Source organism: Carettochelys insculpta, chromosome 32 (genome assembly GCF_033958435.1).
Source record: "Carettochelys insculpta isolate YL-2023 chromosome 32, ASM3395843v1, whole genome shotgun sequence".
Lineage (NCBI taxonomy): Eukaryota > Metazoa > Chordata > Testudines > Carettochelyidae > Carettochelys > Carettochelys insculpta.
The window spans coordinates 1,669,963-1,695,406 of NC_134168.1; the positions used below are offsets into that span (position 1 = coordinate 1,669,963).

At 49.6% G+C, this 25,444-nt stretch overlaps 2 protein-coding genes and 1 pseudogene across 2 annotated transcripts; all 3 read right to left on the reverse strand.

Moving 5' to 3' along the window:
- Positions 1 to 2,318: 2,318 nt before the first annotated feature.
- LOC142004513 (olfactory receptor 5V1-like) lies at positions 2,319 to 3,257 on the reverse strand. The gene has a single exon (XM_074982159.1). It carries the CDS (start codon positions 3,255 to 3,257, stop codon positions 2,319 to 2,321), a length of 939 nt encoding a protein of 312 aa, XP_074838260.1.
- Positions 3,258 to 12,676: 9,419 nt separating this feature from the next.
- On the reverse strand, positions 12,677 to 13,618 carry LOC142004514 (olfactory receptor 6F1-like). The gene has a single exon (XM_074982160.1). It carries the CDS (start codon positions 13,616 to 13,618, stop codon positions 12,677 to 12,679), a length of 942 nt encoding a protein of 313 aa, XP_074838261.1.
- A 9,462-nt stretch (positions 13,619 to 23,080) lies between these two features.
- Positions 23,081 to 23,847, reverse strand: LOC142004515 (olfactory receptor 6F1-like; annotated as a pseudogene).
- Between the last annotated feature and the right edge of the window lie 1,597 nt (positions 23,848 to 25,444).

The window sequence follows — 25,444 nt, forward strand, 5'->3', positions numbered from 1 at the left end:
ATAGAATTTCTCAGCACCAATGAACAGCTTCTGCTAGATCTTTCAATGCCTCACCAGACCGGGTCACATAACCTCTTTGGGAGACGGCTCTTCACTTCCTTAACCCTTCGAATTAGTTCAGAGGTCTCTGCTGGCAGATTGCATTAGAACGTCCGGGTGCATGGCAGAGTTTCATTGATTACAAGGCACTTAGGAACTGTTTGGATTGTCTAGACTGACGTTCTGCGTAAGTAAGGCCAGAGAAGGTCATGTGGATAGTCCGGAGTCACATAGCCCCTATGTTTATTTTATATTAGATACATAAACGATAGCTGTGATAAAAGTTCCGATATTTATAAGAGGTGCAATTGATGTCTAACACCCCACCCAAAGCCCATGTCCATGGCATGAATATCTCTAACTAGATGATAAAAATAGCTCATTCCAGTCCCTTTTGGTTAAGTACAGTTTGGTTTTCCCGTGTGGCTGCTTAAGTATAATAAATTGTGATTCAAAGCCTCCAACCCTAGCTCAGGGTTTTCATGACTATATCTATGTGTGATAGCGAATGAACCTGGCACATTAAGAGCGAAACCCACGAGTCTCTACTCTACATTCAAGGACCCAAGCTGCTCCTAGAACAGTCTGAATTCTTCCCCTTCCCCCTCACTGGAGCTGCAGATGCCAGCACGGCCTGGCACGGCACGGCCCAGCTCTCTTCCCCGGAGATGCAGGCACCAGGAACCACGACATGGACCCCCCACCCCCACAGAGATGCCAGGACCAAGCAGCACAGACCTGAACCCCCCACGGATCAGCTCCACCTTCTCCCGTGTAACCACTCCGGAACCCCCCTGAGACCTCCAACCTTGTCCTACGCCCCCTACCCTGCCATCCCCATCCTCTGGCTGGGCTTCCTCCCCCTACACACAGTGAACCCTCTGCCACGAGCCCTCCACCCCTTCCCCTCACTCCGCTGCCCCCCCACTCCTGGTCTGAGATCCCCTCACCAAAACCCCGCTGTGACGTCCCCAAGCCCGTCCTCTACCGCACCCTCCCCCATACACACACAGAGCCCCATGCCCACGTTTCAAGCAAACAAGCAGGAGGAACTCAGCGGATTCCTTTCCAGTGTTTATTACTGCAAACTTCTTTTCTCCGTCATTTCCCACAACCCCCTTCATTTACATAAGCCATCAACATTGACCAAACACAGGGGAAAAAAAAACACCCTACTTGACTTCCATGCACCAGCAATGCCAGGAACATTTGCTAGGAATAACTAGAAACGGGTTATAAATAGCTTCTCACCTAGTTATTGTCGGTGCAAGAATCCTGCCCAGGCCACGTAAACCTTAAGCCTGGGACGTGCTGTTCTTCTCCCTTTCAGCTACAGCCCTTTTATTTCCACATGTTTTCAAGTATCTCTTTGGGGTAGAGCGGCAGAAGTGAAGGCAGCTAAAGAAGGTCATTGCTTTCCTCCCTCCCCACATGTGGGATTTCCAGGTTAGGTAGGCCTCTATCCCCATACCCTGTGGAACAGGCCAGCTTTCCAGGATGGGGTAGCATTATGGACCATCCTCAGGAAGTCCAAGCCACGTCACAGTCCATTGTACTCGCTAACGGGCCATCAGCCCTGCCTGGTTTTCCCATCACTGAGCTGGTAGTCCCTGAAGACTCAGCAGTGTGAAGGTATGTCCACACAGCACAGTCATTCCAGAATATTTTATTCTGGAGCTATTATCCCAAAATAAGCTGTTCCTGAATGATGTATCTACTCTAGAGGGAAGCCCCGGAATACACAAAACTTACTCCAAATTAGACTCCATTATGTGTAGACACACTATGTGGGAGTAGGGCCCCTGAAAGCAGTGCAAATACTATATGTATATGTTGAATTATTTGGGGGCAGCCCCTGTCCTACACAGTCTCTGTTCTGAAATATGTATTTTGACGTAGGTGCTGTTCCTCATACAGTGAGGTTTACCGATCTCAAAATAAGGCTGCCACTATTTCAAAATTACTTCAAAACAGCGGTTGTGTTGTGTGGAGGCTCACAAAATTATTTTGAAATAACAGCCTTTATTCTGAAATAACTTCACTGCGTAGGCCTACCCTGAGTGACGCAGGGCAAGAAAAATGGACTGCACAAACCCAGGTCAATATTCTGAACTTCAGGTATGAAAATGATCCATGTGTATGAATGGGATAATCATAGCACGTCACCGCCTTCCCCATAACACCTCACACGAGCCACCTTGCCAACTGCATGCCTGAGTCATGACATATTCATGCCCTAAACATATTTTCATAAAGCCCATGGAACCACCCCGTCAAAATCACAACTTGAGAAATTTGAGTTTGCGTAGTAATTCTCCGATAGCGCTCTTCACCTCCTTGTTTTGCAGGCTGTAGATGATGGGGTTCAGCATGGGGGTCAAGATACTGTACTGGACAGAGAACATTTCTTCCAACACGCCTGAAGAGGAGACAGACCTGGGTTTTGCGTACTGGCTAAAAGCAGCCAGGTACAACAGACCAACCACAGTCAGGTGGGAGCTGCAGGTGGAGAAGGCTTTACGCCTGCCTGCCGTAGACCATATCTTCAGGATGGTGGAGCTGATGAGAATATAGGAGACCAGAGTGAGGAGGAAGGAGGTCGCTCCAAGTATGACAGCGGAAATCAGCAGAACCATTTCATTGGTGAAGGTGTCCATGCAGGACAGCTGTAATATTTGAGGGAGCTCACAGCTGAAATGGTGGACTTGATTGGGCCCACAGAAGTGCAACTTAAGGGTGAAAACTGTGTTGAGCAGGGCATAGAAGAATCCAATGGCCCAAGCCCCACTCACCAGCTGAACACAGACCCCTTTGCTCATGATCTGCACGTAACGCAATGGCTCACAGATGGCCACGTAGCGGTCGTATGCCATGGCTGAGACAATGAAAACCTCCGTGCCTGCTGTGAGGATGAAGAAGAACATCTGGGCAATGCAGCCATGGACCGAGATAGTGCTGTGCTCTGCTAGGAAGTTTACCAGCATTTTGGGCACTGTGATGGAGCAATAGCAGATATCAGTGAAGGATAAATAGAAGAGAAAGAAATATACGGGGTTGTGAAGGTGAGAATCAGCTTTTATCACTAGCATTATCGTCATGTTTCCAACCAGAGTCGTTACATAAATAATTAAAAATACCAGGAAGAGGAACAGCTGCATCTGTGGGTCACTGGAAAACCCCAGGAGAATAAATTCAGTGATTGTGGTTTGGTTTTTCATTGGTGTTTATCCAGAACCTGGAAAAAGGGAAAAACAGAACAGATAACGTTAAAGTCACGTTGAAATGGCATGTGAATGTTGTAGGGTGAATGCAATGAAAGTCCTTGTCCAGTCTGCAAAAATGATGTTTTAATAAACTAAATTTTGAGGTGGGGAGAGAGAGAGAGGGAGAGAAAGAGAGAGAGAAGAAGAAGGGAATCCGTAAGTTTTAAATACAGGTTGAACGACTCTCATCTAGTACCCTCAGGACCTGAATTTGCTGGACCATAGGAAGTCAATATTGTCGAGCACATTACCAACTCTTCCCCTGCTTACTGGGCTTTTAAAAGACACGCAGGGGTGTGATGGGATTCAAGGGTCCCCAAGCTCTGCACCCCGGCCGCAGGCAGGAGTGGTTCTCACTCGGCAGGAGAACAGCGGGTTTATGAGCCGTCAGGACACAGCGTCGTACAGAGGAGTCAGTGCAGCCGGCAGAGACAGCCAGTCCCATCCATGTTGGGGAGAGGAGGCCCCCAGGGGCCCCCGGAGCTGGGAATTTGCCCCCTTCTTTGTCTCTCTCTCCCCCAGCCCAGACTCACTGCTTCCCACTCCCAGTTCCAATTCAAACCCCTCGGGCTCCACATCCCCCTTTGTCTGCAGCCCAGAGGTGTCACCTGGTCACCTCGGTTACCCTCAGCAGCAGCCCCCCACCCTCTGTGAGACACACACCTATCCCCCACTCCATCACAAGGGGCAAATTACAGCTAAATAACAGCACAGAACACTGAGAGCCAGGGCTGATGACTGTAAACAACATTTATGGGACTGCAGGAAACTTGGCCATCATGCTGGATTGCAGATGTTGCTGGACTAGAGAGCTCCGGGTCAGAGAGGTTGATCGACTAGGCTGGACGTCCAAAAGGACTTGGGTACCAAATGATCATTTTATACATCTAAATCCCAGAATCAGGCCCCCTGATATTTACAGGTCTGTGTGACAGACTGAAGTTGGGCTCCTTGGTCTCTTCCCTTGAAGCAGTTCCGCTCCGGCCGAAGAACGAAAGAGGAAATGAAGCTGGCACAGTGGGTCTTCTCCCTCTGGGACGAGACTCGGAAGTCATTCACTCTGCGCCAGCAGGGATCTGGCCCATTGATGCCAACAGAACAATGGACGATTTACACCGGCAGAGGACATGGTCAATGATCTCTTTGCTTATCCTTGACTGCCTGCTCTTGGAGGCGATCCCTGGCGAAAATGATATTTAATATTTGTCTTGTCCAGTTTTGGGCCCCCCAGTATAAAAAGGAGGTGGATTTGCTGGAGCAGGTTCAGCGAAGGGCAGCAAAAATGATTCAGGGGCTGGAGCACAAGACCTATGAGGAGAGACTGAGGGATTTGGGCTTGTTTAGTTTACAGAAGAGAAGACTGAGGGGTGATTTAATAGCAGCCTTCAACTTCCCGAAGAAGAGCTCTAAAGAGGAGGGTGAGAAACTGTTCTCAGTGGTGTCAGATGGCAGAACAAAGAGCAATGGTCAGAAGTTGAAGACGGAAAGGTGCAGGTTACATATTAGGAAAAACTACTTCCCCAGGAGAGTGGTGAAGCACTGGGATGTGTTGCCTAGAGAGGTGGTGGATTCTCCATCTCTCGAGGTTTTTAAGTCCCGGCTGGACAAGGTCCTGGCTGGGATGACTTAGTGGGGGTTGATCCTGCTTGAAGAAGGGGCTGGACTAGATGACCTCTTGAGGCCCTTTCCGGCCCTGGGAGTCTGTGATTCTGTGTCTTTAAGAATTCACCCTTACAGAAGTTGCTAGGATATTTTAAGAATTAATGTGCCCAGAAACATACCCTATTCAGAGTGACATTAGAGGCGGATAGAAAACTGGGGAGAGTTTTGTTCCTAAGTCACTTAAGCGCCTGTGAAAATCTGACTCTGGGACTTTGAGTCACTCTTTTGTGCATCTGAATGTCTGGTGGAACCTACACCAGAGGTTCTGTCCTGCAGGGTTACCAGGGCTGGACTTTCAAAAGAGAGAGCTTCTCTGAGGAGCATGCCTGTACTTATCTACCAAGTCCCTTTGAATGAATGTGCTATACGCAGTGTAACAGTCATACAGCGGGAGCTGGTAGATACTGGTACAGATACACTCCCTCGCAGGGGTGTCCTCTGTTTTGAAAGTTCAGACATGGTAACCCTACTGTCCTATCTTCATGAAACCCAGTGGCTCTTCAGCCCGCTTTATCAAGAGAAATGAGAACGACGCTATTGTTCTCTCCAATGTCCAATCTTTCTTTGTCCCCTTATGAACCTGGAGAGAAACTGAATATTTTCTTATCCACTCATGAGGCAAATATCTAGGCAAAGAGAAGGACCTTGTACAACAGCCTGAGTGTTAAGAAAGGCAGCTTCTGTTCCAAAGGAGGGTAGCCAAGAAGAGAGAGGGGACCAGCCAAGCCTCTCATTTATCTCTACTAGTCCAGTGCGGTTTAAAATATTCATAAATGATGCAGGAAAAAGAAATGAACAGAAGTGGCAAAGCTGAGCGATGGTACAACATTACTCAGGGTAATTCCTTTTAAAGCAAACGACAAAGAGTTAGTAGGGGGATCTCCAAAACCTGACTGATGGGGCAGGAAAATGAAGCTGAATGTGGAAACATGCAAAGAAAACCACATCGAACAACTTGCACACAAAACAATGGACTATATACAAGCTGCTAACACCCGAGAAAAAGACCTTGGAGGCACTGTTCTCTGAGAACATCCGCTTACCATACAGCAGCCATCAAGAGAGCTCACAGAGCATCGGGCACCTTTAGGGAAGGGATAGATAAGTCGACAGACATGTCACAATGCCTCTGTATAAATCCACAATATACCCACATCTCAAATACTATGTTCAGCTCTTGTCACACCATCTAAAATAAATCAATCTCTCTGTCTCGCTCGCTCTCTATTAGAATTTGGAAAAGTCCAGAAAAGGTCTTGAGGTCTCTTCCAGCCTTCATGAGTCCATGAAGGACAACAAAAATGATTATGGGTTGAGAATGGCTTCCTTATGGGGAGAAATTGAGAAGACGGCACTGTTCAGAGGCAAAGTGTTTCTTCAGGCAACACATAGATCCATCTGCAGGTCTCAAACCCCAGGGATGCCGTCGACGGCAAAAGGAGAACTGGGTTAAAAAAGGAATGGGAAGAGTTAATGGAGGATCGGCAGCCATTCGTCCAGATGGGCGGGGACACAGCTCCATTCCCTAAACCTCTGACTGCAGGATGGTGGAAGTGGCTGGTCTGGGATGGATCACTGAGCGAATTGCTCTGTTCTGCTCACTCCTTCTAAAGCAGCTGACATGGCCAAGGGCGGAAGATGGGATTCTGGGCTAGATGGATCTGACCCTGTATGGCCGGTCTGATGTTCTGAATGAAGTCAAGAGTCTTCTTCAAAAAACGACTTGCCTCATTCTCCCCATGCCTGTAAAACACACGCACGCACGCGCACGCACACACACACACTCCAAAGAAATTATGGTTAATATGCATCAAATGAACCCACTTGTCTCAGTGCCACCTTAGGCTGAGGTCCCATCTTCAGCCCTTAGGGTGCAGCTGACTGTCCCAGCCCTGCAGTTCTACCTGTCTCTGTCCAACAGTGTTAGAGAGGAAAGACGGGAGAGGTAGTTGTGATGTACGGCTCCAGAAATCCAGAATAACAACTCTGTAGTTCTGCCTCCAGTTCTGGGTCCCCCAGTATGGAAAGGGTGCGGATGCATTGGAAAGGGTCCAGCCGAGGGCAATGAAAATGATTAAGGGCTTACAGCACATGTCCTATGAGGAGAGGCTGAGGGATTCGGGCTGATTTAGTTTGCAGAAGAGAAGGGTGAGGGGTGATTTGACAGCAGCCTTCAACTTCCTGAAGGGGAGCTCTAAAGAGGCTGGAGAGAGGCTGTTCTCAGGGGTGACAGATGGCAGAACAAGGAGCAATGGTCTGAAGTTGCAGAAGGAAAAGTGTCAGTTGTATATTAGGAAAAACTACTTCACCAGGAGAGTGGTGGAGCACTGGGATCTGTTAATGAAAGAGGTGGTGGAATCTCCATCTCTGGAGGTCTTCGTGTCATGGGATGAGAAAGTCCTGGCTGGGATGATTTAGTTGGAGCTGGTCCTGCTTTAGGCAGGGGACTGGACTTGATGACTTCCTGAGGTCCCACCTAGCCCTGGGATTCTATGAGCTCTTTTCACTCGCCAATAGATGCTGACCCAATAAGAGAGTGCACCTCTCACATCTTGTCTCTGCACGCATGCATGGCTGCTTACAGGCAGGAGAAAATGGGGCACCCAGGAAGACCCATCCTTAGACACCAGGAGACGGACTCTGGCCCTGGGCAATGGAAGGGATAAAATCAGATTGAAAGGGAAGGAAAAATATCAGGCAACTCACCTTCCTTTTAAACGTGGCTCATGAAGCAGAAAGATCATTCTGACCTGTGTGTTCCTCTGTCTCTTCTTACTCTGCTCACCTACCTACTTATCAATTTGCCTGGTTAATCTCTAACCACTGTGCCATGCAGCCTCTCCAGGCATCAATCCCTCTTTGCTCTGGAAAGAGAGGTGGGTTGGGGTAGACAGTGTGGCTGGGTACCCCGGCGGCTTGCCAGGGTCCCACACCTCTCCCTTCCGTCGGACGGTTTAGACTGCACCCGTCTCTGCCCGTCTGGGCCAGCTGACCAGTCCTGTCCCCCTGTGCCTCGCTCAGGGCTTCTGTCTCACTTGGGGAGGGGAGCCCAGGCAATCTCCGGTTCAGCTACTCCCTCTCCCCGCCTGCCACCTCGCTGCTTCTTGGGTTGTTCCTTCTCCTTGTCTGTCTTCTCACCGCCTCCCGCACTTCCCTGCCTCCTCCACCTCCTCTCTGCTTCTCTCCCCCGCCCTTGGCCGCGACGGCTTTTTAAGCTCTGCCAGCCCTCCCGTAGTGAGGTCAGTGGACACCCTGCTGCCGCACCCAATTGCCTCCACCCGGGAGCATAACTACCTCTTTCTGTTCTCCCCCTAGCCCAGGCTGCGTCCTGAGCTGCCTTTCACCCTTCCACCTGGGTTCTGCTGGTCTGACCCTGTTACGGCACAAGAGACAGATACGGTGCATGAGGATAGACAGATAAATTTTAAAGCCGTTAGATATCGTATGTCTGATCTCCTGCATCACACAGGCTGGACAATTCCACTTATCAAAGCCCAGTCCTAGTAGTTGAACCAGATCTTACCTCTTAGGAAAATCAGACTCTGTCCTCACTACACAGCCCATCTCCTGTGAGAGATCTGCTTCCCACGGGGTGCTGGGCACCACCTGTATGGTGGCATGCGCCTGCGGGTCTCAGGAGCTGTGACTACGTAGGGATAAGACTTTGAACGGCAGATTGCTTCCTAACTCCCCCAGGCTCCTTGGAAAGTCCCAAGCTTAGATTCTGCTGCACTCACAGAGCCAGGAGACATGGGATGTGTAACAGATCACTGGGATGTGTCACTGAAAGAGGTGGTGGAATCTCCATTCCTAGAGGTCTTCATGTCCTGGCTTGAGAAAGTCCTGGCTGGGATGATTTAGTTGAAGCTGGTCCCGCTTTAGGCAGGGGACTGGACTCGATGACCTCCTATCTATCTATCTATCTATCCCCACACACCGTACCTATCTATCTACCTATCTATCTATCCCCACACACCGTATCTGTCTATCTGTCTATCTATCCCCACACACTGTATCTATCTATCTGTCTATCTATCTATCCCCACACACCATACATATCTCTCTATCTATCTCTCTATCTATCTATCCCCACACACCGTACCTATCTATGTATCTATCTCTCTATCTATCTATGCCCATACACCGTATCTATCTACCCTCATACGCCTTACCTATCTCTCTCTCTCTCTCTCTCTCTCTCTCGCTCTCTCTCTCTATCCCCATACACCGTATCTCTCTCTCTCTCTCTCTATCTATCCCCACACACCGTATCTCTCTCTCTCTCTCTCTCTCTATCTATCTATCTAACCGTCTATCTCTCTACCTATCTATCCCCACACGCCCTAACTCACCCCCAAAAGCCATCCAGAGAATCTGGGATAACTTATTAGAACTCCAGGATCTCCCGCACCAGACCCCAGTTCCCTCTGAGAGCTGGAAGGGAACCCAGGAGCCCCAGAGCCTCTCCCTCCAACCCCAGGCCCTCGCCTTGCTCCCAAGGCTGGACACAGAACTCCGAGCTACAGACCCGTGCTCCCTTCACAGCTGCAGAGCATGAGAGCACCCTTCTGAATGGCCACACCGGGTGAGACCAAAGGTCCATCTAGGCCAGTGTCCTATCTGCCGACAGCAGCCAATGCCAAACTCCCCGAGGGAGTGTACGAAACGGGGAATCATCAGGTAATCCATCCCCCATCACTCATTCCCAGGACCTACGACTTCCTTCCTGTATTTTCAAAAGATGCTGTTTATTGGGTGTCCCAGCTTTTGTGGTGCCCCTCGGGACCGTGGGGGTGCACAGGAGAGCACACACACCCCACCATCTGCCCCCCATACACTCACTATTAGATCTGAGTATGGTGGTGGTCTGTCCCCTCCCCTTGAGCTGTGCAAGCTTCCTCGGGCCATGCTGCTCAAAGGGAAAGGGACACCAGCCCCACCTCCCCAGAAGCAATGGGGCAGTTCTAGAGGAAGAGACAGATGGGGGCAGAGGATGTGGGGGGCAGAGAAGGGCAGGGCAGAAGTGGGGAGGAGGGGGGCCATGTGGCTGGTGCCCACCCTGGGACTTCCTTCACCAGTCACCAGTGCCCAAGACAACTTAAAGGGTCTGTTCTCTCATGAACATCTTGGGCTGTGACTGTAGTAACTAAATTACAATCCACTGATGCTGTTGTTGTTGTTGTTGAAGAAGAAGAAGAAGAAGAAGAAGAAGAAGAAGAAGATGGTGCCACATGTTTGACTTATCTTTCTCTGAACCACTCGTATCCAGGATAGCGCCCCAGACCTCATTGTGGGCATGCTCTAAGGTTCCATCAAGAAGTACCTTGAAAAGGGTTAATGATTGAAGTGTTCATAGTTGCTTCACCAATTGGCATTCAGGCCGACCACTCCAGATAGGTGGCTTGTCAACCTGATCTATAGCCATCTCCTCAACTTCCTGTGGATGTGCTTATGAGCCCCAGGAATATGTAAATCTTTAATATGCTTAAAACTGCTTTGACACACTGACCCACACACAAATACAAGCCAAAGAATTTCTTCTGGAAATTGGACTGAATCATGTTTTTTACAAAGAGATCTAACCCTACCCTACACTCTCCAAGTTAAAGAGGAATCCACATCTCCCTGGTACACCATGCCAAAATGTGATGACCTTCGCTGCTAAGAAACTGCTAGGGTTGTCGGATTCCTCATTTTCTTGCACTCTTTTGAACAATCCCAGCATAAAAAAGTCAAAAGCTTTCCGGAAGATTGGAGGGTGGAGAGTTACAAAACAAACTTCCTGTTTATTCTGGTGTTATGAAGGGGCTGTAAGGCAACGTACAATAACAGACCTCACTGTTTCACACGCATAACAAATTTCTCGTGACAATTGCATTGAACAAGAAGGGACATGTATTTCCATACTGGAAAACAAAGGAATGTTTTCTTGCATCTGAGCACTACAAAATCTTCCTGTAATGTAAATATTAATTCCAAATAAGGACAAAGTACACGGACTGGAGAGTAGATCCTTCAACCCTTTCTGGGCACTCATTACATGAGCCTGGGATGCCACTTAAATTGAGGGTTACACTTAATTCTGTGAGATATATTATGGGCATTTTTTTGGTGGCAAGAGGATACAGTTCTAGCACTTCTAAGTGTAACACCAACAGACCCAGGTTGCTGGCACTGAGGATAGAACCTCTGAGCATAGGGTTTAAAGCCCTGCACTCTACCATGTGAGCTGGAGGCCAGCTAGCTCTCAGCCAAGGTTGTAGAACAGAGACTTCACTCCCCCTAGGTGAGGTCTCAGTGCCTCTGGGTACCACGTAAGTAAGCCAGGCAGCCAGGGCTGACTGACTTTCAATGGAAGTCATTCTCCTTCTGCCTTCAGCTCATTTGAAATTCCTAAGTCAAAATCCAACAGTGGCTACCGGTGCAGCACAGAGAAGTAATATCTCTTCTTTCATCTAGCTGGTATTCCCTTGCCTCTGGTCTACAAAAGTCCTCTGGGCCTATCTTTGCCATAACAACATGCTCTTCAGATGTCAAGTATCGGAGGGGTAGCCATGTTAGTCTGGTCCTGTGGCACCTTATAGACTAACAGAAATGTATGAGCATGAGCTTTCGTGGGCAAAGACCCACTTCCTCAGATGCAGGTAATGGAAATTTGCAGAGGCAGGTATGAATAGGCAGGCCAGAGCAAGGCTGGAGATTAGGAGGTTAACTCTGTCAGGGAGGGTGAGGCCTACAGATGGTTATTCACAGTAGCTGCGTCTACACGTGCACGCTACTTCGAAGTAGCGGCACTAACTTCGAAATAGAGCCCGTCGCGGCTACACGCGTCGGGCGCTATTTCGAAGTTAACTTCGACATTAGGCGGTGAGACGTCGAAGTCGCTAACCTCATGAGGGGATCGGAATAGCGCCCTACTTCGACGTTCAACGTCGAAGTAGGGACCGTGTAGACGATCCGCGTCCCGCAACGTCGAAATAGTGGGGTCCTCCATGGCAGCCATCAGCTGGGGGGTTGAGAGACGCTGTCTCTCCAGCCCGTGCGGGGCTCTATGGTCACCGTGTGCAGCAGCCCTTAGCCCAGGGCTTCTGGCTGCTGCTGCTGCAGCGGGGGATTCATGCTGCATGCACAGGGTCTGCAACTCGTTGTCGGCTCTGTGTATCTTGTGCTGTTTAGTGCAAGTGTGTCTGGGAGGGGCCCTTTAAGGGAGCGGCTGGCTGTTGAGTCCTCCCTGTGACCCTGTCTGCAGCTGTGCCTGGCACCCTTATTTCAATGTGTGCTACTGTGGCGTTTAGACGTTCCCTCGCTGCGCCTATTTCGATGTGGTGCTGCGCAACGTTGATGTTGAACATCGACGTTGCCAGCCCTGGAGGACGTGTAGACGTTATTCATCGAAATAACCTATTTCGATGTCGCCACATCGAAATAGGCTACTTCGAAGTAGGCTTCACGTGTAGACGTAGCCAGTGACCCATAAGTCATGGCCAGGGACTTTGCTTCCCAGGATGGAATCTCCTCATCTTTTACAGTCTGGTAAAGTTATTCTGTAGCCCAATCTCTTCCACATGGAGGGCTTTGTTCCAGATCTCATGTGCTTTGTCCTGGACTTAGTGATCCACACATTCCCAGAGGAGAGCGGGTGTTGTAAGGTTTCAAGGAGGAACAGACATACTTTGAGGTACCAAACCCTTGAGCCCTGAGCGCAGCCCAGTTCATTTTACAATGTTTGACCTCCCGCGGAGTGTATTTCGCATGGCTTCCTTCATGTCTTTGTTCCTCAGACCATAGATGAAAGGGTTCAGCAGAGGCGTGACCACAGTGTTGAGGATGTTGACTGTCTTGGTCAGTTCCAATGAATGGCGTGCAGACGGCTTGACAAAGAGTAAGATGGTGGAGCCATACCAGAGGAGCACAACAGCGAGATGGGAAGAGCAAGTGGAAAAGGCCCTTTGCCGGCCTGTGGCCGACGGGATTCTCAGGATTGTGGAGATGATATAGAGGTAGGACAGGAGGGTTATCACACATGAGCCCAGGATGACAATGACTGAGATGATCAAACCCAACAACTCAATGAGGGATATGTCTGTGCAAGACAGGACAATCAAGGAATCTATCTCACAGGTGAAGTGATCGATAACATTTGGTCCACAGAAAGACAATCCAGGTATTAGAGAGGCCAGCAGAGCAATAACCAGGAAACCAGACACCCAAGAGCCGAGAGCCAGCCCAGCTGACAAGGAGCTGTTCATAATGGTGCTGTAGCGCAATGGGTAACAGATGGCCAGATAGCGATCGTAGGCCATGACAGACAGGAGGAAATATTCTGTGCTGGCCAAGGAGAACATGAAGTACATCTGCAGGAGGCAGCCAGTGAAGGAGATGGTTTTGCTCACTCCCAGGAAGACGGCAAGGGCTTTAGGAACAGAGGCGGAGGTGTACCAGACCTCCAGGAAGGAGAGATTGGAGAGGAAGAAGTACATGGGGGTGTGGAGGCGGCGGTGCATCACCACTAGCATTGTAATGGCCACGTTTCCCGGGACAGTCAGAATGTACATCAACAGGAAGAGCACAAAAAGGGAGATCTGCAAATGCAGGCTTCCTGGGAACCCCAGGAGGATGAACTCCGTCACGACCGTTTGGTTCTCCTGCTCCATTCAGTCAGCATGACCTGCAAAAACCGATGAAACAAGGACAGTGAGATACACAGGGGCCTCAGCCAGATAGCGATGTCAGGGGATGAGTGCTGGTCAGTGAATGCACCCATGGACTGGGTCAGGGTTGCACAGAGGGTCAAGGACAACAGAACTGAGCCTAGGACCTGGGAATCCTGACATCCAATTTCTACATCTAGACCCTGGACCTCACTGCCTGTGGAGGGCTAAGAGTGGAACCCAGGAGTCCTAGACTCAGATTCTTAAAGGAACCTGATGGACTTTGGTGCCCAGCGTCCATTTTATTTTATTTTATTTTATTTTATTTTTGGTAGGTGCTGGACAGCGACTTTCCTTAAGCTCCTTTCAAACCCCAGCCCTGCTTTGCAGTGACATACTCTGCTGACCTGTGCAAAAGCCCCTCCCAGGGCTGAGAATGGGACCTAAGAGCCCCAGCTTCCAGTGCCCCTACTCTGAACCCAGGGCCTGAAGCAGACGAGGAGTAGGGGACAAATTAGGTTGCCAGATCCCGTGTCTGGAGCAGAAGGTGGCTGTTCCATTCGGAAGACAACAGACTGGGTTTTGTCCTACACCAATGAAGAGTAAGGAAGGTTAGTGTTGTGGACATTGGAATGAGCATCTTGGCAAAACCTTTCAGTGGCTAAGATGCACATCTGCACTTCAACATCTTCCCAGCCCCTTCTGCAGCCTAACAGTCGGAAGAGCAGCCCACACCCCACCTGGGCCGCAGCATTGGAGTCATGCAATACCAGTCACCTCTGCCTCGAACAATCTCCAGGGGTTGGTGTGATGGAGTGGGGGGAGTGCATGTGTGAGTCAGGCTGGATGTCTGAGGCAAGCAGAGCAGTTCCCGGTGGCTAAGGATGACCCTGGGGCTACAACTGGCAGGTAACACCTCTGCCTGAACAAAGAGGAGGGAGGAGCCGAGCTGGGTTTTGAATCGGGGAGGGCGGCAGTGAGGAAGCTGGGGAAAGAGAGAGCTGGAAGGCAGCCAGCCTGAGGAGGGGGAAGCTACACCCCAGAGGGGCACCCCTCGGGGTCTTCTCCCCAGGACGGGTTGGAAGGACTGTCTCTGACTGCTGTACTGTCGCTTCTGTGAGAAACTGGGCATCTGTTGCCTAATAAACCTCCTGTTGTACCTGCTGAGTGAGTGTCACTCCTGCCAGCGGACGGGGTGCAGTGCAGGGGGACCCCTGAACCCCATCACAGTTGGGTCTCTAAGGAGTCTCTTGGGCCCTGCTATGGGGCTTATTCCACCCCGGAACTGGTGGTAACCATGAAGGCAGCCGAGAGCTCCAGACTCCTGCACCTCTCAGTCGGGGCATTCCCTGTAGGAATTGAGAAATGCCTTGTAAAGGATTGATCCCTGACCTTCCAGTAAATCCTGCACCGATTGTTCTGGGGGCTCCCACTGCAAACACAAAGCGTTTAATCCTGATCTGGAACCATTGCTAGAGGTGTCTGTAGACGTGTTTCTGACCCCTGGCAACAGATCCTACTTTTGTCTTTAACAAGCTTAAGAACGACTTCCTTTCCCCCGTAATTTTACCGACTACTTTCAGGATTTGGTGTGATCCTCGTTTTTCTGTTTCTAAGGCCCGGCATAGTCATCCTTCTGCAAAATGAGAACATGAGAACAGTCAAAGCGTCCTGTCTTCCGACAGGATCTAATGCCAGGGGAACGAACAGCACAGGCAGTTAGGAAATGATCTATCCATTCCCAGCGTCTGCCAAACAGAGGGTGAGGACACGGACCCTGCCTAGCCTGGCTAACAGCTGTTCAGGGACCGATTCTCCATGAATTGATTGAGTTCTTTTTTAAACTCTCTTCCAGTCTCTACGCTCTGCTGTGGCTTTTATGCATTTACTTCTGTTTTTATCAATTAAATGTTCACACTCAGGGTCAGACATTGGGTGTGGTTCAGCCAGTAATTGTCCAATCCCAGTAGATGTTAAGATACAAAATGTTTAAGGGCTAGAACCAACACACGGTGAACAGCACATGTCAAAGGGAACATAGCCAGGCCCCTGAAACCCAACTCTCACACGGTCTCGGGCATCATTTGCCGTATGTTGGCTTCCTCTCCATTTAGATTATTAACGTCAATATTTTGTCATCCTCTCGGTGAAAAGGGAGATCAAATTTTATCTTCGTTTGACAGACAAATGTAACCTTCCCAAGTCGGTTTCTAAAGGCTGGTATATGGTGATACATATCTCATGGAGCAGGAATGGATCTGCTGAGGTCACCAAGTCCAGGACCCTGCCCTGCTGACAAGGCAGGGCAAACCATCCCCCCCAAATATATATATATATATATATATATATATTTTAAATGTATTTATCTGAGACACCTGAATGGCCTCCTCAGGGCCTGAGCACACAACCCTGGCTTTAAGAGGTCAATACTTCAAATCACTGATCTAACCCTCACAGGTAGAAAGCAACTTTCAAGCGATCCCTAATATGAAATGTAACATGGTTTTCTTCAGTTTAATGAGTCCCCCTGCAACGTCCGCTGTCTTCAGGATGTTGTCACGAGTCACTGGTGCAAATGCACCAAACACGTCTGTGGGTGCTGCCCTCACTGGAGGAGAGCTGAGCAAGCTCTTTCTCTGTCTGCGTTGCATCACTTTCCCCTCTAAGTCAGCAAGCGTGACTCGGAGTAAACAGGGGGGAAGATTATTTGTGTCCCCGCACAGTTTGCAAAGCCACAAATGTTCTGCATCACAGCAAGAGAGGGAAACTGACTCGACACTGGCTGGGAAACACAAGTGAAATTGTCTAACCTGGTTTTCTCTTGGATGGTGACCCCCCCCCACTGAAATACAAAGAAACGTTAGGGAATTTGGAATTCAAATCCATTGAGCTTGCATGGGTTTGGTGCATCTCGCCCCTTCAAAATCCCTTCAAAATCCAGGTCCACACAACCCCATCAGAATCATACAAAGTAAATCAGATGGAAACCTTTTCTGTCTGAACCAGGAATCTAAACTGCTGGTCATGTGAGTGCTGGGAATGCCCACCCCACCGCCATGTCCTGATTGCACTGAGAGAGGCGTTAACTCCCATGTGCGCTGGGTGGATTTACTCACCGTGCAGATGACATGTCTGTGGGTGCATCCCGAATTGGAAAGATAATGGTTATCGCATCAAGTGTAACACCAAAGTGGTCTGCTAGGCCTGGAGAGAAAAGCCAACAGTTTGTACTCGTGGAAACCAGACAGGAACGCTGCTTCTCCAGCACCCACTTTTCCAACATTGCCAAAGCATTCAAGCCCTCAAGCTGTCAGACACCAGCCGTCCAACCAGCCTCACTAAACGCTTAGTACTTGCTCATAAATGAAAAGGACCTAAAACTAATCTGTGACTGTTGTCTTCTCAGCCACTGGCTCCTATTTATCTCTCTTTCTCTGATGTACTCCTCTCCTCATTAGAGCCGTCAGCCCAGGAGGGATTCTTTCCTCCCCTCAGGACTCACCTGGAGAGATGCTTCTCAGAGAAGTTCACAGCTTTTCTTGGATGGACAGAGCGAATTGCCTGAGGGACCATTAACCCAACAACTCAAGAGCCAGTCCCCAGAGAAGCTGGCTGAAATTCCCGCTTACCGGCCTGGGTTTTGTAAACTCACACACCTGCCTTCCTGGATTCCATCTGTAATAAATTCTGAGCAACTCCTACACACTGTTACCACATGTCAAACCCCCATCCACTGTCCTGGATCTAGGCCTGATCAGACCAGGCTGAATACCAGGTGCAGTGGGACAGAGTCTTTTGCCCGCTGAGCAAAGACAATAACACTGAACTCTTATGCTGAGTTGCATGTGGTAATGCCGCCCCAGATGTTTATGAAAATATGTTTTGAATATGAATATGCAGAACTTGAATATCATAATGGAAATTGGGGCAGGTAACCTGCCATTAGAAAGCCTTTAATCCCCTGAACATGAATATTCTGTGTCCATCTATCAGTCTTGTGAGGTTAGAAATATACAGCATAAGCACATTTATACATCTAGATGTGCAAGGGAAAGCCATTCGCACCACTCAAGGAACTCAAGAGCCCACTACTCAGGACAACGATCTGCGAATAGTTTCATTTTTCCTGCTAACCTAGCCTGTGGGTGTTCCTGCCAAGACATGTAGCCAGGCCGTGTGATGCTGGAACCTATTTTAAATGTGATACTTTGCCATGAAGGTGGGAGGATGGGTTGAAGATGAAGACAAAAGATTTATCCCTGGACAGACTCTCTTTATAGATACGAAACCAAACAAGAGGAGAGTTGGCAGTTGAGAGACACCAAGACGGTATCTCCTTACCACCATGATAACTTCAGGGAACAGCTGAGACTGAAGTGTTAGCCTACACTGTTCCTAAACCTTGGTGCCTGTCTAGCATTTGAGAAAAAATCATTACAACTACTGCTCGGACAGGCATTGCATTTAAGGGGGTTCTTAGAGCACTAAGCTTAGCTGGTGTGTTTTGTTTTATTTTGCTAACTTTGATCTCTCTATTCTCACTTGTAACCACTTCAGTCTGATTTTTTATTCTTAACAACATCACCTTTGTTTATTAATAAATCCAGTGCAAGGAATTGGTATCTGGGAGGACAACAGCTGTGCATCTCGGTCTTTCATTAATAAAGGGGGTGGAGAACTCATGTGTTTGCTCTGCATTAAACTTTTACGCAGAGCAAGATGGAGATACCTGTGGTTTTGACCCTGTTGGGACTGTGGATTTGGGTACAGTTTGAAGTCGCTTTGACTGGGCCTTCCCAGGAATGAGCTGCTTTCAATGTCTGTGTTTCCTTGTGGGCTCAGACCCCAACACTGTGTCATTGCTGGGGGGACCACAGCTGCTGGCTCAGTGGGACAGCATGGTGGGGTGCCCCAGAGAGGCAGTACATGGGCTCAGCCATATGATCACCCCGTCAGGTGACAGTCTGTAGGGTGCAAATGCAGGTGGGGAGGAATCCCTCCTTGCACCCTGGGAAATGGAGTTTAGCTCCGCTCCCTTACCTGCCCAGAAGACAATGGGGTGGGGGGAACTACCAGTATAAAAGCCCCAACCCTGAGCTCAGTAGGTGCTCAGTCTCCAGGGAGGCCAGATGGTAGCTCTGAGTTCTTGGGCTGGGAGGAGGCACGTTTGCTCCAGGAGGCTGAGGTCTGGCCTGGGCCACTGGGACCACTGCTAGATGACCCCGAGGGGGTGCTCCCCATTGTGGCTAAGGCACTTTGGCCCCAAGAACCTGGAGGAGCCCAACTAGTCTTTGACCATGGGCCTGAGGATTGGTCTGGATCACCAGGACCCCAGCTAGATGACCCTGAGGAGGACCTCTCCATTGTGGCCGAGGTACTGCAGCCTCCAGAACCCAGAGGAGCCCAACCAGTCTTTGACCATGAGGCTGGGGATTGGCCTGGGCTACCGGGATCCCTGCCGGGAGATCTGGAGAAGCAACTACTTGCCGTGGTGCCTTACCCAACCTAGAGAAGCCGACCAGCATTACACCAGGTAGGAGAGGGGGAGAGATGGAGGTGGCCTGGGGTAACAGGGTCAGCATGGTTCGGTATGGAGCCCTTGGTGGCAGACCACTGCTGCAGTAGGGCCCTGGGCTGAGATGCAGTGAAGTGGGCAGGTCTGTGTCCTCCCCTGACCTCTAACCTGTGGGTGGCAGTCTCCCCCCTCAAGGCAGATCAGACGGGGGATGTGAGCCTTTGTCAGAGTCTAATGGGGAGACATTAGCACCCAGAGCAGAGAAACTGCCTTTGGAAGCTGCAAGCCACTCCCAGTCTCTCTTTAATCCTTGCTGAATGGAGTCAACTTTGCATATAAATTGCAGCTCAGAGATTTCTCTCTCCATTTGATTTTTAAAATTTTATCCCCCTGTCTGATCTGACTTGTTTTTTCCTCTTTTGATAAGTGCTGTTGATACTGGGCCATTTCCACCTTGCTGAATAGACCTTGTCAGCTCTGGCCCTCCCTCTTACTGGGACCCCACATTTTAAATACCCCTCTGAAACTGCCCCCCACTCATGCATCTGACGAAGCAGGTCTTTGCCCATGAAAGCTTATGCTCCAAAATGTCTGTTAGTCTATAAGGTGCCACAAGACTTCTTGTTGTTCTCAAAGCCACGGACTAACACAGCTACCTCTCTAATATTGGTTTTGACAAATATCTCCATTTCTGGTTGGAAAATTAAAATGATATATTGAACAAGGTGGGGCATGGGAATTGAACCTCCCAAACAAAGGAGTTTTGTGTCTTCCCTAATCAAATGAAAACATAACATTTATTTTTAAATAACCGTCTGATTTTTTGCGGACATATTGAAAAACTGACACTCCAATGGCTCATTTCAATGTTGGTTTAGGTGAAAACGTCCCTTCGCCTTCTACAATATATTTTAGAGTCTGTCTACTGGTGCAACATTTGCTCAAGATTTCCTTGGAAACAATAAGAGCTATTGTCATGAAATTTGCTACGCTGCTTCATCCGACCCTCACTTAAAGCAAGCTTAGAGCCTGGCTGTGCCTGGACAGTGGGAGGTGCCTAGAATCCCAGGGTTTTCCAGACCATGGGAAGGGAGGGGCCCTGAGAGGAGGGCCAATACACATCAGGCTCAGCACTGGGGCAGTGAGCACAGGGACCGGCCGTTCTGCAGAGTGAGCTCTGGGGGCAGCCGCAGCAGGAACACAGAGGTCAGCTGGGGCCAGGGCTCCCCGCCCTGCCAGGAAAGGTAATTTCCAAGCTCCCCGCCCTCCCCATCCCCGGTGCCAGTGGGCCAGGGCCAGGGGAAACAGCTTTGGCTCAGATGCCAGCCCCCCCCACACACACCACCACACACACACACACCAGGGCCACAAAAAACAGTCACCTGCCCCCTTCCCCACGGCTGCTAGCCAGGGACTAGGGCTCGGGGATGATGTTGTGCCCCCCCGTCCCCCAGTGCTGCTGTGGGAGGAGGCAGAAAAAAGCCCTGGTCCCAGCTCCCCCACACTTCACCCCCTCAGCCCCAGCCTCCCCCAGGGTGTGGGAAGGTATCTCCTGCCTAGTAGCTACACCTGGGGCTGCAGAAGCTGGCCCTGACCAGTCCAGCCGTCCAGCATGTAGCCGGCCCAGCCTTGCCTTCCCCAGCAGAGCTGGCCCTCTCCAGGCCCCCTTCACTCACCCCAAACTGAGTCCCCACCATTTGCCATCAGCCCCCACTCTGTCCCAAATCACCCTCTCCCAAGCCTTGCTGACCCAACAGTTTCTCAGGATCACACGAATGCCGTAAGGACGTGTCACCTCAACCCTGAGCTTCCCAGACCAAGAGACTCCTACCCCCGAAAGGATGGACCGTGGTGACCTTCTAGTCTGATCTCCCACGGAACATGGGCAGAGAACTGCCCCAAAACACTTCCAAGAGCAGAAGTGTTAGAATCACACCAAACCGTGATTTAAACGTGTTGCTCCAATGGCTAATAACACACATGGTTGTAAAACTACACGCCTTATTTCTAGGCTGCATTTCATAGCATGCTAGACTCCTAGGGCTGCAAGGGACCTCAGGTGGTCATGGAGGCCAGCCCCCTGCCCAAAGCAGGACTATCTAAACCATCTTGCCCAGGACTTAGTCAAGCTGGGACTTAAAAACCCCTGGGGTGAAGAGTCCACCACCTCTCTGGGTAACCCCTTTTCCAGAGAAATGAATGCAGTAGTTTTTCCTAATATCCAACCTACACCCCGCAAACTTTAACTTGAGCCCATTGCTCCTGGTTCTGCCGTCCGTCACTCCTGAGAACAGCCTCTCTCCACCCTCTTTAGAGCTCCCTTCCAGAAGCTGAAGGCTGCTAGAGGTTTTCAAGTCCAGGCTTGACAAAGCCCAGGCGGGGATGATTAATTGGTCCCATCCAGCTCTGGGATTCTATGATTCTCTCCTACCCTGACTCTGTGGGCAGAGTGCTGAGATGCACTGCTCACCCTGTGGGGAATTCTGCAGCCCAGGGGACCCACAGGCTTTTTATTGATGCATTTGCCCCATAGAAAATAAACTCTGCCCCAGAAATGAGGCATTTTCCCCTTTTGCCCACTAAAGGCCAATGTTGCACTTCATAGCCAGCTGCGTGGCGGGAATCGTTCTGCGGCATACATGAATTCTCCATGTTAGCAGTGCCTCAGGGCAACGTGTATATATATATATTGCTGATACGGGCTTAATTCTGGTGTCCATTATAAATGGAAGCAAATCGTAATCACCAATACCAGTGTTACCGTTCACTGTTCAGGTCTCCGATCAGTTCTTCTTCATCTGTCAGGACCGTGTCTAATACAGAACTCTCCCATGCAGGATCCAACATTTACTGAGTTACGAAATTGTCATCTAGGATGTTTAGAAATTGCGATGATGGTTGAAGACTCAGAGCGGGGAACCTGCGGCATGTGTCATTTCGGTTGAAATCCCTCAAATGCTTGTAACTTTCCACCCCACCCCATAACATTACAGGTGGGCAGGTAAACACGTGGTCATCTGGTTCTCCAGTGTGATTTTTGGAGGTCTGTAGCAGAAGAAAATTATATTCCGTCTTTATCTGTTATGACATTTCTCCAAGAGCATTTGCGACCATTTTCTGTGAAGCTCACAGTGACCCAGAAACAGATAAATGCCCCCTTGGAGTACAAAGTCACTCCCCATTCCCCTTTGCCTGCCCAGTTGTTGATAAGTTGCTTACAACCATTGAGTTTAACATTGCATTTGTATGACTTCATCCCATTAATTTTCATCAGAGTCTTTGCTTGCAAGGATAAATGCCCCTTATTTTCCACGGCTGATGAAAAACTGTTCCAAAGTCAGATTTCCCCAGCAGAGAGACCTTAAGGGGCTGGAGAACAAGACCTAAGAGGAGAGGCCAAGGGATTTGGGCTTATTAATTGGCAGATGGGATGAGTGAGGGGTGGTTTGATAGCAGCCTTCAACTTCCTGAAGTGGGGGCTCTAAGGAGGCTGGAGAGAGGTTGTGCTCAGTGGTGACAGATGGCAAAACAAGGAGCAATGGTCTGAAGTTACAGAGGCGGAGGTATAGGATAAATACTAAGAAAAACTATTTTCCCAGGAGGGTGGTGAAGCACTGGAATGTGTTTCCGAAAGAGGTGGTGGAATCTCCATCCCCAGAGGTTTTTAAGTCTTGGCATGACAAAGCCCTGGCTGGGATGATCTAGTTGGGGTTGATCCTGCTTTAGGCAGGCGGCCGGACTCAAAGACCTCCTGAGGTCCCTTCCAGCCCAAGGATTCTTTGTCCCAGATCTCACGTTCTTCGTCTTGGGCTTGGTGATCACCACTGTCCCAGAGGGGAGCGTCTGTGGTGATATTTCACAGAGGGATATGCCCATGCTGAGGTACCAAGGCTTGATTCCCTTGATGCAGCAGTTTTGATCTTACAGGGGTTAGCTTTTCAGAAAGAAATTCATCTTCTGTGGAGCATGCTCTGCCTGGCTTCCTTCACCTCGGCCTTGCTCAGAACACCGATGAAAGGACTCAGCGGAGGCGTGGCCACGGTGTTGAGGATGTTGACTCTTTGGGTCCGTTCCAATGAATTGCTCACAAATCCTTTGGCACAGAGGAAAATGGTGAAGCCATACCAGAGGAGCGCTGTGGCGAGATGGGGTGAGAAAGTGGAAAAAGTCCTTTGCCAGCCTGTGGCTGACGGGATTCTCAGGACCATGGAGATGATATAGATTCAGGACAGGAGAGTTATCACGCATGAGCCCAGGGTAACAATGACTGATACTGAAAGTTGGCCACACTATGATGGATTTGTCTGTGCAAGAGAGGATCATCCAGGAATCTACCTCACAAAAGAAATTATTGATGACATAAGGGCCACAGAAAAATGACCTGGATGTTATAATGGCCAACAGAGAGACAACCAGGAAAGAGAGAACACGCCCAGGAGCCAGCCGAGCTGACGAGGAGCTGTTCACGATGGAGCTGTAATGCAATGGGTAACACACAGCAATCGTAGGCCGTGATGGACAGGAGGAGATATTCTATGCAGCCCAAGGAGAACAGGGAGTAAATCTGCAGGAGGCAGCCAGTGATGGAGATGGTTTTGCTCTTCCCCAGGAAGGCGGCTGGGGCTTTAGGAACAGAGGCAGAGGTGTACCAGATCTCCAGGAAGGAGAGATTGAAGAGGAGGAAATACCTGGGGGTGTGGAGGTGGTGGTGCGTCATTGCGTCCAGCCCCCTGCCCAAAGCAGGACCAACCCCAACTAAGTCATCCCAGCCAGGGCTTTGTTCCTGGACTTAAAAATGTTTGACGGACTCCACCACCTCTGTTGGTAACACATTCCAGTGCTTCACCACCCTCCTGGGGAAAGAGTATTTCCTAATATCCAACCTACACCTCCCCCTCTGTAACTTCAGACCATTGCTCCTTGTTCTGCCATCTGTCACCACTGAGAACAGCCTCCCTCCATCCTCATCCACATCCTTTCGATATTGTGGGGCCCAGAACTGAACGCAATACTCCAGATGTGGCCTCACCAGTGCTGAGCAGAGGGGACTAATAACTTCTCTAGGTCTGCTGGAAATACTTCTCCTAATGCACCCCAATATGCTGTTAGCCTTCTTGGCTACAAGGACACACTGTTGACTCATATCCAGCATCTCGTCCACTGTAACCCCCAAGTCCCTTTCTGCTGCACTGCTACTTAGCCGGTCGGTCCCAGCCTGTAACAGTGCTTGGACTTCTTCCGTCCCAAGTGCAGGAATTGATCTGGTCCATTTTTGAACTCTGTCCCAGTCTGTATGCCCCGCTGTGGCTTTTTAGCATTTACTTCCGTTATTATCAATTAAATGGCCCCAGTTGCTCTCAGGGTCAGACAAGGACGTGTTTCAAATAAGAATTTTGTAATGGCTGTAGAAGTTGCTATAAAATGGTTAAGGATTATAACCACGGTGTTTTAATGAACATCGCATGTGCCAGTGAACAATTTAAACGCCCTTAAAGTAAACTGTAAACGTCTCTCTGGTACCGCTAGCCTTACACTAGCTCCCTATCAGTTTGGATTATTGATGGAAATATTTTTATATCCTTCTCTGGGTGTGCAGTGAATTGAGACTTTATCATCATTCACTGCTTAAAGTATAACCTCCCAAGCCTGTCACTAAAGGATGTGTAAAGGCAATCCTGATATACAGGGTGCCACCTTTTTCCTCAGCTGAATGAATCCCTTTGCAATCTACACTGCTTGCAGGAAGCTCTCCCAGGTGTAACTGATGCAAAAATAGTTAATAATTCCATCTGTGGTGTGCTGGCAGGAGCAGAGCTGAGCTGGGCTGTCTGCGGTGTCTTTCCTTGAGTGCAAACTCCAGCTTCTCCTCTACCGTCACCAGCTACGACTTCCACTAAATGCACGAGAGGAAGTTCTCGAGTGCCCCTGAAGAGTCTGCAAAACCACAACTATTCCGCAAGACAGCCAGAAGCAGGAAATGCCCTGAAACGGATTCTGAACCGCAAGGGAAATCATTGCCAGGTTTTTGCAACGGACAGGCAGCCCACGGCAGAAGCAGAGGACTGCCGAGGGAAAGCAACGTATGGGAAATAAGGACCCAAATCCACTGAGTTTTTTCAGTGGGAGTTATGTGTCTAATGCCTCTAACTGCCATTCAAACTGCAAGCCTTTGAAAGCCATTGCAGCTGCTGGAAGGCAAATCGGACTGCACAAGTTGCACTCTATAAGGAATCTAAATGAGTAATAAGTTGAATCCTGGGAATAATAACCCCACCTCCGTGTTCTGAGCTCCTGCTCGGGTGTATTTCTGGGCC

Excerpts from the sequence above, each read along its gene's own strand:
- LOC142004513 (XM_074982159.1), bottom strand. The coding sequence starts at position 3,257 with ATGAAAAACCAAACCACAATCACTGAATTTATTCTCCTGGGGTTTTCC.
- LOC142004514 (XM_074982160.1), bottom strand. The coding sequence starts at position 13,618 with ATGGAGCAGGAGAACCAAACGGTCGTGACGGAGTTCATCCTCCTGGGG.